Source organism: Gossypium hirsutum, chromosome D13 (assembly GCF_007990345.1).
Source record: "Gossypium hirsutum isolate 1008001.06 chromosome D13, Gossypium_hirsutum_v2.1, whole genome shotgun sequence".
Lineage (NCBI taxonomy): Eukaryota > Viridiplantae > Streptophyta > Magnoliopsida > Malvales > Malvaceae > Gossypium > Gossypium hirsutum.
The window spans coordinates 35,681,568-35,699,569 of NC_053449.1; the positions used below are offsets into that span (position 1 = coordinate 35,681,568).

General features: G+C 33.5%; 1 protein-coding gene across 1 annotated transcript; it reads right to left on the minus strand.

Annotated features, from left to right (window-relative positions):
- Positions 1-8,085: 8,085 nt before the first annotated feature.
- On the minus strand, positions 8,086-11,191 carry LOC107893595 (receptor-like protein kinase ANXUR2). Its single transcript, XM_016818629.2, has one exon. It carries the CDS (start codon positions 10,851-10,853, stop codon positions 8,298-8,300), a length of 2,556 nt encoding a protein of 851 aa, XP_016674118.2. The 5' UTR covers positions 10,854-11,191; the 3' UTR covers positions 8,086-8,297.
- Between the last annotated feature and the right edge of the window lie 6,811 nt (positions 11,192-18,002).

Below are 18,002 nucleotides of genomic sequence, written 5' to 3' on the forward strand. Positions count from 1 at the left end.
ATCGAGACCTCGTTTCTATAAACCGAGCCCATAAATATTTTCATTAAATATTTACGGAGTGATTATATAGGTGTATTGAAATTTGGTCCAGAAATTTTGACATTTGGATAGTTAATTAAAGAAAAAGAACTAAATTGTAAATGCTACAAAATTTACTCGCTGTTGATTTTTATAAATTAAATGGCTTAAATAGTAAAAGTGAGAGGTGTTATATTGTAATTAGACCATAATTAAACATTATGGCTGCTTGATGGAAGTTTGGGTTGAAATTATATTAGCTAAAAATAATAATTAACAAAATAAGGTATTTAAAACATTAAAAAAAATGGTCATCATCTTCTACTGAGCTTTTCTTCACTGAAATGAGAAAAGAAAAAGTTTGGGAAACCATTGTCAAGCCTCCAAGGTTCGGCCAAGCTTTACTCTTATGCATGGTAAGCCATTTTTAACTCGTTTCTTATAATTTTTATATTTTTAAGAATGTTACAAATTTTTCTTAGTTAAATTATGGATGGTAATGGAGTAAGCATAAGCCCGTATACGATCTGAGAAATGACTTATTTGTCAATCATAAATTGAATTGGCTATATTTGGACAATTTTTGTTAAATTTGATTAGTAATTATGCATTTATGAAGTATTCTATGTTTATTTAAGATAACCAATATGAATTGAATGTGTTCTATTTCAGTTATGACTATAGCATTCCATAACTCGAGTCTGACAATTGGAACATGATATGGGTGATACATTTTTTAGTACCAGAGCTACGATTTATTCTGTTCTCAAACTGAACGTAGCATGTATTGAGTCTAGAAATACATGCCCTCTTATAACCTATGATAGTGTGAGGTCTTTTAACTAGAAATGATTTTGTTTTTCATATAGATAAAAGATGTTATCTGAATCCAACTGAACTAATTTCGATGTTGAGGGTAATGTTCAATCCCCGATGCATGAGGTTGCTCATTGTGCATCCGTTTCTGAGGGTCAAGAAAGTAAGTCCCATGGAGCCTTGTTCCATATGATGTTAGAATAATTTACCAACTTTATCAGAGTCAATTTTATGGCTCAAAAACCTCTAACCCCTCGTCTTTAAAGCCCTATACGACCGAATACTCATTGAATTCCCATTGATAAAGTCCAAAAGGATAGAGCTGAAGAGTTTTGCGGTAAAGTGAATAAGGATTCGACCAGAGCTGGGAATTGGTTAGAAAACATATAGAGGGTTCTAGATGAAATGTTGTGTTCTTCCAAATATTATCTGAAGTGTGTCGTGTTACTGTTAAAAAAAAAGAACAAAAAGAAAAAAGGGGTTTCTCACTGGTACTCGACTTTAACTACTATGGTATTGAAAGAATGGGTTCACTGAGATTTCTTCCGAATTGAATTTCGAAAGAAATATGTTAGCAAACAATATTTAGACAAGAAGAAAAAGAAATTTCTTGAGTGAAAGCTAGGAAACATATCAGTTACGGAGTATGAGCGATGGTTGTTCAACTCAGTAAATATGCTTATAAGATGGCGTTGATTAAGAAGGAATTGTGTATTTGTTTCCAAGACGGATTGAATAATGAGATTAAAATGCTTGTGAGTGCAATAAAATTTCATGAGTTCATAATCTTATTTGACCAGGCTTAGAAAATGAGGAAATTTGCTATCAAGAGAAATAGAGCTAGGCAAGAGTTCGAGACTTCAATAAACAAAATGTATCTAGAACATTTTCTACTTTTTCGCGATAAAAAATTAAAGAATCGAGTAGTCTCTTTCAGTGCTATCAGGGTTTATGGCAGAGATAGAATGAAACAGAGTAATGTGAGACCATTGATGACTTCAATAACCAGTGCAGGTAGTGTCAGAAATGTATATAGACTTCAATGCAACCATTGTGGCTGTAATCACTTTGGAGTGTATAGATTGAATGACAGATCTTACTTTAATTGTGGATCTTCCGATCACTTCAAGAAAGATTGTCCAAATCGAGCTGAATTGAATAGAGATCAGAATGTAAATCCTGTTGCTTCTTTTAGTAAAGGCAGACAACCAGGAATTTGAGGCACAACTAGAGTTAGTAGAAGCGAAATAAAAGACATAGCGGTTCAGCTTCTGATGTTATTACCGGTACCTTTTCTATCTTTAACGTTACAGTATATACACATTTGTATATATTACTACGTTAGTAATAGAAAGAGTTTACAGGTCGAGCTGATTGATTATGTTATCAAAGTAATGAATCTTTAAGTTAAAGTGTCACAGTTGATTTAGCTTACAAATAGTGTCCATTGAGAATTCAGGGTTATGATTTTCTTGCTAAGTTGATGTTATTGCCTTTTAATGAATTCGACGTTATTTTGATAACTATTTAGCTGATTTTTCATTATTTGGTAGTGAATTGTCATTAGAAATGAATTGAATTGAGATGTCAGAACAGTGAATTGATATTTTTTGAATCTGCTAAGACTGATTATGCTTCAAATATGATTTCAACGATATCCGCGCAGAAATTGATCTGAAAAGGCTATAATCATTTTTAGTTCATATTTTTGGATTATAGAGTATCTAAAATGAAAGTTGATCAGTTACCAATAATTTATGAGTTTATAGATGTTTTTCTAGAAAAATTATCGGTTTACAGCCAGAATAAGAAGTCAAGTTTACTATAGAATTAGTGTCCGGGATTGCTTCGATTTTGATTGCTCTGTACATAATGACTTCAACCGAATTAAAAGAATTAAAAGATTAATTGCAAGAATTAATCAACAGAGGTTTTATTCGACCGAGTGTATCACTTGGAGAAGCACCTGTTCTGTTTGTGAAAAAGAAACATAGGTCGATGGAACTGTATTTAGATTATCGAAAGTTAAATAAAATCACGATAAAGAATAAATATTCATTGCTTCGTATTGAAAACCTATTTGATAAATTGAAAAGTGCTACAATGTTCTTGAAAATATCCTTTCAATTTGACTATTGTCAGTTGTGAGTTATAGATGTTGATGTCCTGAAAACAACGTAAAAAATCTATTATGGATATTACTATTTTTATCAATGCATTTCGGATGAACTAATGCTCTTGTAGCATTTATGGATTTGAGGAATCAGGTTTTTCAGCCACATTTTGACAGTTTTGTTATTATTTTATTGATGCTATTTTGATCTATTATAAAACTAATTTGTAGCATGCTCAATATTTTAAAATTTTGTATTATAGGCGATTTATTAAGAATTTCTCAATAATGGTATTGCCAATGATGAAGCCATTATAGGAAAACATCAAATTTGTTTGGTCAGATAAGTGCTAGAAGAGTTTTGACAGTTGAAAGCTTTATTAACAGAAGCTTCGGTACTGATTCAGTCTAAGTCCAAGAAGGAATTCATTATTTATAGTAATGCTTCACTTAGATGCTCTTAAATTATGATGGTTTAATTATTGTAGAATTGAGAGTTAAACCATTATTGTAGAATTTGTAGTTAAACCATTATTCCAGTATGGATTGTGATAATAGTCTATATTTTTGAAATTGAATATGTGTGTTGAGCAATTTTGAGATTATAGGAGACATCTTACAAGAGGCTTATAGCAGAGTCTATTTGGTTCAGTCAAATGGTGACAAAATGTGAAATGACTTGAGACAAAGTTACTGATAGCTTGGAATAAAACGTGAAATTATAGAGTTTGTATCGAGATGTCTGGCATGTCAACAGGTCAAAGTTGAATATCAAGTTCTGTCTAGGTTATTACGATTTATTGTGATTTCTGATTGAATATAAAGATGAATCAAGATGAATTTCATATCTGGACTATATTTGATGTCGAGAAATAAAGACTCGATCTAGTTTATTATTGATAGATTGACGAAATTGGCTCATTTTATTCTGGTCAGAACAAATTACTCGTTTAGAATGCTAATTGAGATATATGTATAAGAGAATTTCATATTTGCACAGAGTGTCGTTGTATATCATTTATGGTTGAGATCCGAGATCACCTCTAGAATTTTTAGAGTAAACTTCACAAGGCTTTGGATGTTAAACTTAACTTCAGTACAACATTCCAATCACAGTCAAATAGGTAGTCAGAACATGTAACACAAGTTCTAGATGACATATTATAGTGTTATATCATCGGGTTTAATTGCACGATAACAAACTAGTTGGGATAGATTTAATCTGGAAAACCCGAAGAGTCTTTAAGAACATAGTAATCGAAATTATTTTCAGGTAAGAAATTTCAAGGACAAAATTTTCTAAGGGGGGAGAGTTGTAACAATCCATTTTTTAGTGGTGTCAGAAACAGTGGTTTTGAGACCAAAAATCCAATGAAAAAGTCTGTAAATATTATTATTTAATATTTATGAGTAAAATATAATATTATATTGAATTTTGATTTGATAATTTTTGGTAATTGAATGAATATTTAAGTACAAGTAGGTTGTCTCTAAAGTCAAGTGGTTTTAGAAAATGAGGTATTGGGACCTCATTTCTATAAATCAAGCATGTAAATATTTAATATTATATAGATGTATTGAAATTTGGTTGAGAAATTTTGACGTTTGGATAGTTAATTAAAGAAAAAAAGACTAAATCATAAAAGTTGCAAAAATTACTCACTCTTGATTTTTCTTAATTAAATGGCTTAAATAGTAAAAGTGAGAGGTGTTATATTGTAATTAGACCATAATTGAACAATATGGATGGTTGGTGGAAGTTTAGGTTGAAATTATATTAGTTAAAAATGATAATTAATAAAATAAGGTATTTAAAACATAAAAAAATATATGGTCATAATCTTCCACTTAACAATCTTCACAGAAATGAGAAAAAAAAAAGCTTGGGAAGCCATTGTTATGCCTCCAAGGTTCGACCAAGCTTTACTTTAATGCATGGTAAGCTATTTTCACCCGTTTTTATTATTTTTATGTTTTTAAAATCGCAATTAGGTCTAGCTAACCTGAGGGTTAATTCGTACAATTGTTAAAATTTTAGGGACTTATCATGAATGATTTAAATATGTTTATGAACTTATTTGATAGATTCATGAATTTGATAGTTAAATAAAAGTATTTTGTTAAGTGATTTTTTGTAATTTTAATTTTTAAGGATTTAATTCTTAAAATAGTTAACCTTCATGGAATTTTGGTGAAATAGTTATAAATATGGGCTTTAGTGAGTCTATAAGAAATTCATCTACAATGGGTTTTGATTAAATGTGATTAATTTGAAAGTTTTAGGTTTAGGGGTTAAATTGCACAAAGGGTAAAATGTGGGGGTAATTTTTATAATAAAAGGGCTTATATGTTTAAATTTAATTATTTGAGATTTTTGAATGGAATAATTGAATGAAAACTATTATTTAGATCAATAAAGAAATCAATCAGATTCAAATCACGGAAGGCCAAAGTAGCGACATAGTCATTGGTTTCATTTCCGTAATCATTTTTGTTCAGGTAAGTTCATAATTTGGTTAAATTAGATAGTTGTTGTTTTGTGATTTAATACCTATTTATTTATGTGGTGATCAGGTTTGTTGGTTGAAAAACAAGTAAGACCATAGCTGAAAGACGTTATGGCATCACAGTTCATACGAGTAAGACCATAGTTGAAAGACGCTATGACATTGCAATTCAAACGTGTAAGACCATTGTTGAAAGACATTATGGCAACAAGACGAAAAATGAAGAAAACTATAGTTGAAAGACACTATGACAATATAACAGAAAATAAATAAGACCATTGTTGAAAGACACTATGACAACATGACAAAAATGAATAAGACCATAGTTGAAAGACACTATGGCATCACGATGGAAATAAATAAGACCATGGATGAAAGACGCTACGACATTCTTTGAAATTTTTTTATCAGGTAATATGTATCGATGATGGACACCACACTAATGGTCTGAGATCCTATATGTATTGCAGTTTCATAGAAGCTAGTGTGAGCATTGTTCCTACATATTCGACATTAATTCATTTTGGTTCATCAGGTGAAAAATGAATAAGTGATAGTGGAATTGAATTTTAAATATGCTTACTTGTAATGTTTTATGCCATGATAAAATCATTTGTTTCGTAAATGTTAACCCTTAACCATGGTTTATTGAGTGTAAACGGAAGTACGAGATGGTTATATGAAATTTGATATATAAATGGAAAATTTTAAAATGAATAATTGAAATGGTATGTGATATGTTAAATGAATATATGATGGATAAATTGAAGTTATACGTGTGTTTACTTATAGATGTTATGTCTTAAGAAGGTTATATAGTTATATTTGCAAGATTTGTGGTGTATAAGAGATAATTAAAACATATGAGCTAATTACTGTGGTTTGACATGGTTTCTTTAAGTAGATTTTATTTAGTGAGATTAATTTTAAGTTTATACGAACTTACTAAGCAAAGATTTGCTTATATCCATTGTGTCTTTTTGTAGATCGTCAGAAGTTTATGTCAGTTGGAAGTTCAAGTCGGAGCTCACACTATCCGCTCTTCGACTCGATAGAAATTGTGGCTATTTTGAATTAGGTTATAGGTGGCATGTATGAGGAGTTTAAATTTACTTGTTATTAGGCATTTTGTTTCATGCTTTGTTATGTGATGTTGTAGTTGTGTTCATTTGGCTCTTTTGGTATGTTTTGACTATATTTATATAAGTGGTAAGATTCATGCCTTTACAAGTTTGGTTTTGATTGTGGTTTAAGGTTATGAAATGCTTGATAGAAACATGTTTTGAGATTTGGGAAATGATGTATGTGATTTAGATTCTAAATGTTTGAATTGTGGTACCAATGAGGGTACATTGGTTAGGCACTTAGGTTGAAAGTTTTTGGTATGTTTTTTTACATGTTTGAATGTGTTTTGAATAGGTGAAAATGGTTGGGTTTGATACCTAAGAAATGTTGATTGAAATTACTTGTTTTGAATTTGGTTGCACATGGCTTGGGACACGGTCTACCACACGGCCTTGTGCCACCCACGGTCTCTCCACACGGTCGTGTGTCTTGTTGATTTTAGGTAGAGGATTTTTCAGACGGGTTCAATTTGTTACACGGCCCGGAGACACGACTGTGTGACCCTATTTTGAATTATACACGGTCTGAGAACAAGAGCGTGTGGAATAGTCACACAACCATATTTGAGGCCACATGGGCTAGCCTCTATCACACGGCCATGTGACCTCTGTTTTCTATTTTTTTCCATATTTTTCTATTTTGTTTCAGTTTAGTCTATGTTTGTTTCCGAACTGATTTAAAGGTTTCGTAGACCCGATTTAGTCCTAATTAAATTATAAATGGTAGTGGAGTATACAGAAGCCCGTATATGATCTGAGAAATGATGTATTTTTTAATCATAAATTGAATTGACTATGTTTGGACAATTTTTGTTAAATTTGAATAATAATTATGCATTTATAAAGTATTCTATGTTGTTTAAGATAATCAATGTGAATTGAATATGTTCTATTCCGATTATGACTGTAGCATTCCGTAACTCGAGTCTGAAAATTGGATCAAGATATGAGTGTTACAGATTGTCGAGATGCTTATTATGTTCACTATTCTACTCAACGTCTTCAGTTAGCATTGGTTGCAACAACTAGATAAGGGGTTGAAGTGCATCAATTTTTTAAAGACCTGTCTGGTATTTTTAGTATTGCTTTTACTGTAAGTTTATATATGTATGTTTTGTTTCCTTGTTTATCTATCTAAATTTAGTTGTGCAATTACGAAAAATTCTTGTTTTAATAAAATAATATATAATATCGTGGGAATATTTTTATCATTTTAAATCATATGAAAGGTAAAAAAAATGTGTTTGATGGAATTCAAACCCCAAATATTATAATTTTCAATGTTTTTACTATTTTAACTAAAACTTTATTTGATGTTTTAATAAAATTTTATAAATTTATTTGTTACATAATTTTCTGTTTTGTTTAAATATGAGGAGAGATGTGGTAAACAATTTTTGGTTCAAAAAAGAAATGGAAAATTAGGATAATGTAGCATTTGGAATATTGAAGTGGTATACATTGTTTAGGGAAACCATATTCCATGCAAGTTTATAACATGGTAAAATTGATGGTGATAAAAACACATAAGTTTTAGTTAAAATATATAGAATACAAAAACAATATAAAACATCACCCTGTTTCTGATGTAGACAAAAAAATATGTTTTTTTTTTGTTTTTTGTTTTTTTGTTTTTTTGTTTTTGTTTTTTTTTTTTTTTGTAATGGTTAAGTTCTATGGTTTCCTTTGTGAAATGGCCTTGAGCAGTAGTTATCCTTTTTACCTCCCAGTTGGATTGACAAGTTGAGAGAAGATTACACTATCATCCTTACTTTCATTCAGTTCATGTTCACTGCCAACACTAAGGTTGCCAGATTCTCTTGGGTTTCTTACACTAGCATCTCTTGACCGTACACTTCCTTGATCACCGGACGAGCCGGAACTATCTGCAGTTTCTTGGAGTTGGAGAGCAAACTCAAGGTTCCACAACACATCCCCCATGTGAGGACGATCAATCCCTTGATCCGATAAGCACTTCACAGCTGTTCCTGCAAACTTCTTTAAACATTCTGGATCTATTTTGTCTTTCAAGTGAGGGTCAATGATGTCATCCAGTGTTCCTTTCTTGTGACAACTAAGTGCCCAATCTGCCAGACTAACTTGTTCTTTAGGAAGACTAGGATTGAGAGCTGGTCTAGCACATAATGCCTCAAAGAGAACAACACCAAAGGAGTAAACGTCGGATTTTTCGGTCAGTTGCTGTCTTCGGAAATATTCCGGGTCCAAGTACCCAAAGCTACCTTTCACCACTGTACTCACATGGCCTTGATTCATGTCAGGACCAGTTTTGGATAGCCCGAAATCCGAAACTTTTGCAACCCATTTTTCATCCAACAGAATGTTGGTTGTCTTTACATCCCTATGAATAATGGTGTACTGAGCTCCAGTGTGGAGATAATGCAGTCCCCTGGCTGCTCCAATACAGATTTCTAGCCTTTTCTTCCATGACAGATTTGATTTTTTGTTGTTATAAATGTGTTCCCTGAAAGTTCCAAGGGCCATGTAATCATAAACCAAGCACATCTCCCCACCATCTTCACAAAACCCAATCAAAGAAACCAAATGCTTGTGTCTCAACTTTGAAAGCATCTCAATCTCAGTTTGGAACTCATTGATTCCTTGTTCTGATGATGGATTGGATCGTTTAATGGCCACCTTGGTACCTCCATTAATAACTCCTTTATACACCTTCCCAAACCCTCCAACACCTATGACATTAGATTCATCAAAGTTATTTGTGGCTTGCTTGATTTCTGCTATGGAGAAATGGCGAGACAGACCTTGCGCCAGGGCTGAAATATGAGCGCTGTTTGATCTGCTTCCTCCTACGTTGGAGTTCCCATAAACTGGTAGCCAACTAGAGGTATGTGATCCAACCCCATGCACTTTTCTCTTCTTTGTATAGAAGAAAGCTAATAGTGCAACCACCACGAAGGCCGCTGCCGCTCCTCCGGTGGCTCCAACAACAACTATATTATCGCTGGACTTGGAAAACGTCTTAGGCTTGTTCATCGCCGCTTGGTCCTCTTGAATCATCATATCCGACAGTTCCGGATTTGGACTTGCCAAACTTCTGCCTTCACTAACCTTGAAAATCTCAAGTCCATTGAGCAGAACATTATAGAACCTTGGCTTGTGTATAGCTGAAGGGTTGAGATCTACTCGAATCTGATTATGACCTGATTCATCATTGAGATCTAGAGCGAAATCTTTGTATGTGGCAACCTCCTTCTGATTTGTCCAAGCAATTATATCAGCTGGATAAGGGTCAGCTATAGCTGAACGATTGTTGAGGTAAATGTTGAATACTCTGTTGTTCAGTTTATCAAACTGAAACTCACAAAAATGTAACCTCACAACATATGTGAAATTGGGATCAACTCGGAACACCCATGTGAGGTTGGCCCGCAAGTTGAGTTTACCATATTTTCCCATTACCCTTGCTGTGCTATAAACATCTTCAGGAGCTGTAGCAGTTGACATGTTGCCGTAATCAATCTTAATTGTTTTATCAGATTGAATACCGAGTCCCTCTACAGCACCATTCAAATAAGTACCATCGATATACCAAGTTCTTGAAAGGCCACCAGCATCTTTGTTTGGAGGTATGAATTGTCCACCAACATTCACTCTATACATGGTCTGCAAATTCTCTGTCGGCACATCCAAGACGCCCCCCGAACGGTAACCCACCATAGTTGCCGTCCCAAACAAGTTTGGCATTGCAACCAATTCAATGCCATTAACAAAAGCAAAAGTGTCTGAATAGTTGGTTGAAGGTGTAAATGTAATCTCTAAACTATCAGAATCTGAAGGTGCCAAGGAATACTCTCGTACAAGATAAGCCTGCGTAAGTGCTCGACACGTAATTGCAGCGCTGAAATTGTTCATCAAGGTGATCTCTCCAGCTGCCACTGCGAAATATGATTTGGAAACATCGTAGTTTCCGAAAGTTGAAGGATAAAAATGGAACCTGAGGAAGTAACGCTCCTTAGCTTTTTTAGGGAACTTATAGGTTGCTTGGGATTTGAAGATTCTGGCATTCATGTATGGAAGTGTTGAAGGAAGTAAAGGGTCATGATATTGAGCTCCAGCTTGTTCTGAATTTTGAGAGGAAGTCAGGTATTTGGTATCTTCTACCCATGTTCTTCCATATTCATCTTTCCCACCCTTTGACCCACAGTCCACAAACAATGGCTGGCTTGAAACAAGAATAAGATTGAATATCAGACAAACCCCAGCAATTAAATTCGCTAGATACTTCATCCTTTTCATGGATAGAATCAGAAATCCCTGGAAAAATAATAACACTCAAGAAACCTTCAATGGAGGCGTACAGGAAAACAAAGCAGGAAAAGAAATTTTTTTTTTTGTTTCTTAAAAAAGGAACAAATTAATAATTCTCCTGTACGCCTAAAAAGGCTAATTCTTCTTTGGTTTTGATGCAAAAAGGTATTAACCTAATCCATTTCTATACCCCCATGGCAACTCAAACATTGCCGAAGCTTTTCCTTTTTGTCTTTATTCTTTCTTTTCCCTGCGATTAAAGGAATCAAACCAGGGAAAATGAAGAAGGTTTTATTATCTTTAGTATTATGGTTTCATTTTTTTTTTCTTATTTTGATTTCCATTTTTGGTCATTTGTTCAAACAAGATGATTGAACGTTGAGAAAATTAGTTGGAAACTGATGAATGAGAGTAAGAAACGTATTTGATCCGTTATAAATGTATGAATTCCTTTGGAGAAAACTCCGCTAAATTAGCATTTTATGTTAGGCTGTTTCTATAGATTCTTTTTTTTTTTTAACGCAATAGATTGTTCTGTCTCTAATAAATTATATTTGATTTTTCATAATTTTATTAATAAATTAAATTTAGTATTAAATGTAAATTTGTGTTAATATTATTAGTCATTTATGAATTTTTATCTAATCAACTATAAAAATTAAATTAAATACTAAAAAATTAACCTTATTACCTTTTGGTACCAAAATGTATAATTTTTTTATTAAAATTCAAGTACCATATTAGCTCCAAATAACAAAAAATACTACATTAAACAAGAATCAAATTCATATACCAAAATGATGTAATAAATCAATTTCAATTTATTTATTATTTCATAAAGTTATAATAATGAACCCCAACATGCTCATTTCCTTTAGTGGATTTGCATAATATAGATGCTCTTTTTAAGATAGACGTTCAAAAATGTTGTCTTAACATCCATTTGCTAGATCTCGTAATCGAGAATCGCCATTGCAATAGGCAACGATATGTAGATTAACTTGGGTATAACAACCGGAGAGAAGGTTTATTTGTAATCAATACATTATTTCTAAGTATAACATTTTGCTACAAGTTGGCCTTATAAGTTTCCACTTTTCCATGTACATTCCTTTTCCTCTTATAGATCCACTTACACCCTATGGGTTTTATCCCTTTCGATAAGTGTTGGATCTCGAGCCATGATTGTAGTATATTCATTTGTAAAATTATAAAAAAAAATTTGAAATACATTGGTTGATAAAACAAAGTCATTAATATACTTTGTTTAATTTTCCTTACATAGGTTTTGCACACAAAGCAAAATGGAAGTAAATGTTGCTCATTAGTTGTCTAATATTTAACTAATACTAAGTGGTAGTACGTGGTCGGATCTTAATATGAAAATACAACTTATATTAGTAGACTAACTTAAACATGTCCTTAGTCTAATCGGAAATGAGCAAACCAATTGAAAGAGTAATATGTCGTCTTTCAAGTTCAATTGGGGAGATGTTTTGTCTTGGGCATCGGAGTGGATGATTTCCAAAAGATAGAGACATAGATGTGACTGATTGGATTGACAGTACACCGGACTAGATCCAAGAAGAATAGATCCTGAATCCATTTATGAGTTTATTCACTTGTTACGTTCATAGTGTGACATAGTGCTCGTACTTGGACCCGATGTGAGAGAGACCCAAAAATCCCTTATAGACATTAATGGGGTGACAACCCTAGTACGGATACTAGTTGTCATCCACCCTATACCTATTCTGAGTAGGATTTTTTTATTTGAAATAAGCCACTACAACTTAACAGAGGTTCTATTTTCTCTTAGTAGAAATAGATGACAGCGATAGGGCTATTTACACAACATTGAGATGTTTTTATTCTACCGAAAAATAGAGAGAAATTATTCTCAACTGTTAGGTAATTTTTTTCTGGAATAACAATTCTACCGGTTTCTATTAAAAAGAGAAAATTTCCTTTTTCACCCCAAAATGAGAGAAAATTTTTTCTAGTTCTATATTTCGATTCAATTGATTCGAGCCCACACTCGAAGTAGTTCATGGTATGAGAATAGCGGAGAAGATCATTTGGTTGAAAGTTGAGAACAACGAATGTCCACTAAGCCAAAAACACAAGTATGAATTTGGTTAGAGTTTATTGCTATAAATATCACAAAATGAGTCGATTTTCAAATTTTTTATATTCTACTGTACAAGAAAAGCATTTTCAAACCAGATCTTTTTCCAACATTTGGTATCAAAGCCAAGGTGTGTTATGTTTATAGTGTAAATTGAGACCGAACCTCTCTTTTCATTTTGTTTGATTGATATTTGATAAGATGTGACATTCTTATCATTATTCGCATGTTTAGGGGAATGTATGTGAATGAATGCTTTATTATATATTTGTTATATCATTATTAATTTTTGCCAAGGTTGTGCCTCTTAGGAAATAGATTGTGGACTATCATCTCCACATAGGATTATTATTTTTAGTTTATATAGAATTCTTGTGAGCTGGAAACGGACATAGGAAATAAATGTAATTTTTTCAAAAAGGAGTCCATGACGAGGAAAAGATAGAGAGATGGTGGCTGAAGACACAAGGAATGCCTTGTGGTGAAAAATTATGTAATTTTTGGTTTTTCATTTATTTTCTAGAAATAGAACCATGGAAACCTTGGCTGACAATTTTTTTAAATTACCCATCTTATAATATATCCGTTTAATAATTGTTAATGATATAAATCTAACATATTTGTATAAGATGATCCACATTCAATCAATTAAGTATAATAAGTGTGCTAATGAGAAAATACATGTGTTGTATTGTTCAATCAATTATTGTGAGAAGTGTGGTAATAAGAAGGTGCATGTTTACGATTGAATCTAGCAAATAAAGGTTTGGTTTTTAAGTGGTCAAATAAGACTCACCTCTGTAACACCCTTAACTCATATTTGTCGTCAAAACAAGGTTACGGAGCATTACTGGAATTTATAGAACATGTAACAGACATTTCATATTACTTGGCATTCATATTTGAAATCAATCATAATATCCTTTGTAAGAGCCCTTGAGGCCCAAAACATATATTAGAAACAAGTCGGGACTAAACCGGGTGCTCAGAGTATTTTTTACAAAATCTCAAAATTTTTTTCAAGGTACAGAGGACACACGCCCATGTGGTCTGGCCGTGTGACTCACACGACAAAGAGACACGCCCGTTTCTCAGGCCATGTAGGCATTCGAAATAGGGCACACAGCCGTGTCTTAGCCCGTGTCCGTACCCATGTAACTCTTTGAATTGGGTCTCATGGCCAAGTCACACGCCCGTGTGCTAGGCTGTGTGACCATGAAAATTTACATTAAATAGGTGCAGAGGTCATATGGCCAAGCCACACGCCCGTGTGCCAAGCTGTGTGAAAGATGCAAGGGACACACGACTGAAACAAACGCCCATGTGCTAGGCCGTGTGTCACACACGGCTGAGACACACGCCTATGTCTCTACCCGTGTGGATGAAATAAGGTCATTTCCTAGCCATATTTCTTACCTAAATTTTCCTTTCACCTACACAAACACTTAGATATGTTCTCAAGAAAATACAAGACATTCAAATCCAACCAAAATCAAGCTTTATACTTAACATCTTACCACATCCATTCAAAAAAAAATCTTTAGTTACCAACTTGACCATATATATATAAATTGATTTGTACCTAATTTACCAATTGCAAACCAACCATCAACATATTTATAAACTATCCATCATTCAACCATACTAGAACACATTAAACATGATAAGAGCATTTACATACATATCAAAATATGTTCATCACAAGTCATTCTAATGGCCAGTTACAACCAAAATCATTTTCATATTAACATTGGCTAGTAAACCTATACATGCCATTATATCCAAAAGTAATTTACTATTTATACCAAATTGGGCCGATGGATAGTGTGATATAGCTCCGGCCAACTTCCAACCTTTATGAGCTTCCAATACTATAAAACAGGAGAAATAAAACAGAGTAAGCATTTATTGCTTAGTAAGTTCGTATAACCGGAAATTAACATACCATTCATTTATATTTAAAATAAGCATGGAAAATTAAACACATATAACCTCAAGAAACATGTTAGTCATGTACTTTATGTGAATATCAAGAAACAAGGATGAGCTCATCACGTAACAATTTTCATATACATTTGTTTTCCATATCATATATTCATATAACATATACATTTCCATGATAATTCATCTCTAATTTAGATTATTCCATGTTGGAACTTTGCCCATTGAATTTATTTGAAATATCGATGGATACACAGGTAATACACTTAATTTGTACAAAATGTAATCTATCAATTCATATTCGGGAATGATCATTATAGTAGAATCGGGAAGCTCTATCTCGAGCCATATAATGGAAAGCTCATATGAGCTATGTAACGGAAAGCTTATTCGGGCTGTATAACGGGAAGCTCATAAGAGCCATAATTAGGAAGCTCATACCAGCTAATAACGGGTAGCTCCAAAGAGCCATTAATCAGGAAGCTCCAGATAGCCTATTATAGGAGAGTTGAAGCAAGCCAATACAGGGAATCTTCGAAGAGCCAATAATCAAGAAGCTCACAAAGAGCCTGACATCCTGCATTCACATATGTTACTATGGTGTGTCATTCTGCATGGGTTTGGGTTAATATTGACGGAGGAGTGTATGGCTTGTAGTCGTTCTGTTCAAGGCTTACTACATTTCTGCTTATGGCTTTTAGCCGTTTTGTTAACTGGTAGTGTTGCTGCGATATTTATGGCTTTTAGCCATTCTGTCTACTGTGTCGAGCCATTATGTAGACTTAGTGCCACAACTGGTGCTAACTTGGTGTGTTGGCTGAGTGGGTCGATTTTATCCCCACATGATGTGTTGGTTGGTGCAGGTGGTGTACTGGTTGGAATGTGTTGGATTTCTGTTTGTATATCTGCATCTGATACTGATTCTATAATGGGCTTAGGTCCACCTGGTTTTTTTATGGGCTCAGGCCCAGTCTGTTTCTACATACCGTATATCTGACTGTTTGTATTATAAGGGATTATACACTCAGTTTTCGCAAACTCACCCTTCTGTCTAACTGTGCAAGTAATCCTCAGCCATAGACGATTCGGTGCTGCGAGGGACTCGGAGGTGGCCACATAATTGTTGCTGTTTTACACATGCTTTTAGTTAACGCTAAAGTTTGAGTTGGGTTTTATTATGTAATAAGGTTGTTTAAGTTTGATAAATATTTAATTGGGCTTTTACTTGCTTATTTTTAATTGCTAGTTTAGGAGAAGGCGTATTTTCAAAATGATTACTGTTTACCAAAACATGAAAATTAAACTTAGTGTTTTCAAAGCTTCCGTGATTTTGAATAACCAATTAAGACAACATCAGATAACAGAACAAACAATTTGACTAGTAGATTTGTTAAATAATATTAAAGGGGTTTTAAAAACTTAGAAACGAATTTACCAACGAGTCCAATTTTTGGAGGACACTTTAGTGTGACACGCCAGATCCGTCTATAAATTCTAGGCTGGGTTTGGGGTGTTACAAAGAAGGTCCCTAAAAAAGACGTACTACCTCTATCAATGGTCTCTTGTGATGGCATAGCAAGTGCACTACCCCACGGTAGGATTGCTATTTGAATTTCAATGAGGAGATTTCCAGAAAGAAAGAAGAATTCTCTTGTGATCAAATGATAATTGGATTAGCCCTTATGGTAGGCATTATCATGTAATAGGTTAAGAAATTCTATCTTCAAAAGATGACAACTAGTCAAAGTATGCTACTCGGTGAGATTGTCCCATAATAACTCATTTTAGGTGCATGATGTGATGGATGTTGAGTTGATAATGATACACTCAAGATCTTCTAGTTAAGTAACTCCTCACAGAGCTCTACTTAAGTTAAAATGACAACCAAATGTTACATGATTATTCGTACGTGTGAATGCCTAAGGATTTAGGTTCATGTACTAACTGGATAGAAATCCATGCTTTTACTAGTAGATCATGATCACCCCATAGTTGATTGATTCAATGGGTCTGGGAATTATATTACAATGACTTACAAATGTTTTTTAGGGTTTAATATAAGACACATGCATCATTTTAATGCATATCGTAATGTTGCAAAATTTTCCAAACATTTGCTTAATGCAAAGATATTAATATATGAAAGTTTTATTTTAAGTTTGAAAATGACACCAACTCGTTTATTGAACATACTCACTAAAAACAAACTAAATAGAAACAACTATAAAGAATGAAAAAGGAACCTGATAATTATCCTGAGTTGTGAGAAACTTAAAATAATTTTTGATACTAAGTGTCCTCTAGCCACTCAAGCGAAGGCTAAAAAACACTGGGAAGAGTCTGATGAGATAGCTCATTGTTGTATGCTGACAAGTGCGATCAACACTCTGTATAAGCAAATGAAGAGTTGTAAGACTACTAAAGCGATTCTAGATAACCTACAAGACATGTTCGAAGGCTAAGCTGCCTTAGCTCTACAGTCTGCTATAACTAGTTTGATAAATGCTTAGAAAAAGCTCGACACTCTAGTTAAAGACCATATAATCACTCTTATAGGCTGATTTGTCTATGTCGAGAACAATGAGGCCAATTTAGACCAGAAAACCCAAATTGAGATGGTGTTCAAAAGCTTATCCAAGGTGTTTCCTGGCTTTCGGGCCACTTATAACCTTGGAAACAAGAACTTGACGCTTACATAGCTCATGAAGTAACTATAGTCCTATGAGTTGATGTTGAATGGCGGTCAGTCGGTCTGAAAAGTAGAAGCAAACATAGTTATCACTTAATCCTCAAAAGGGAAGGGAAAGCGCACTAAGAAAGGCAAGGTTAAGGCCTTTGGGCCTTCACAAGTGGAAAGAAAGATAATCAGAAAGCCTAAAGACTTATCTAAGTCTAAATGCTTCTTTTGCAGTAAGAAAGGACACTTCAAGGCAAACTGTAAAGAGTGGAAGGGATACCTAGCTACCAAAGGCAAAGTATGGAACTTTTAATGATAAAAGCTTGTTTAGTAGAAGATTCAATAGACTACTAGGTTATTGATTCGAGAGCCACTACTCATGCTTTTGTTT

What these genes read in the sequence shown, in the direction of transcription:
- LOC107893595 (XM_016818629.2), bottom strand. Translation starts at nt 10,853, where the DNA reads ATGAAAAGGATGAAGTATCTAGCGAATTTAATTGCTGGGGTTTGTCTG.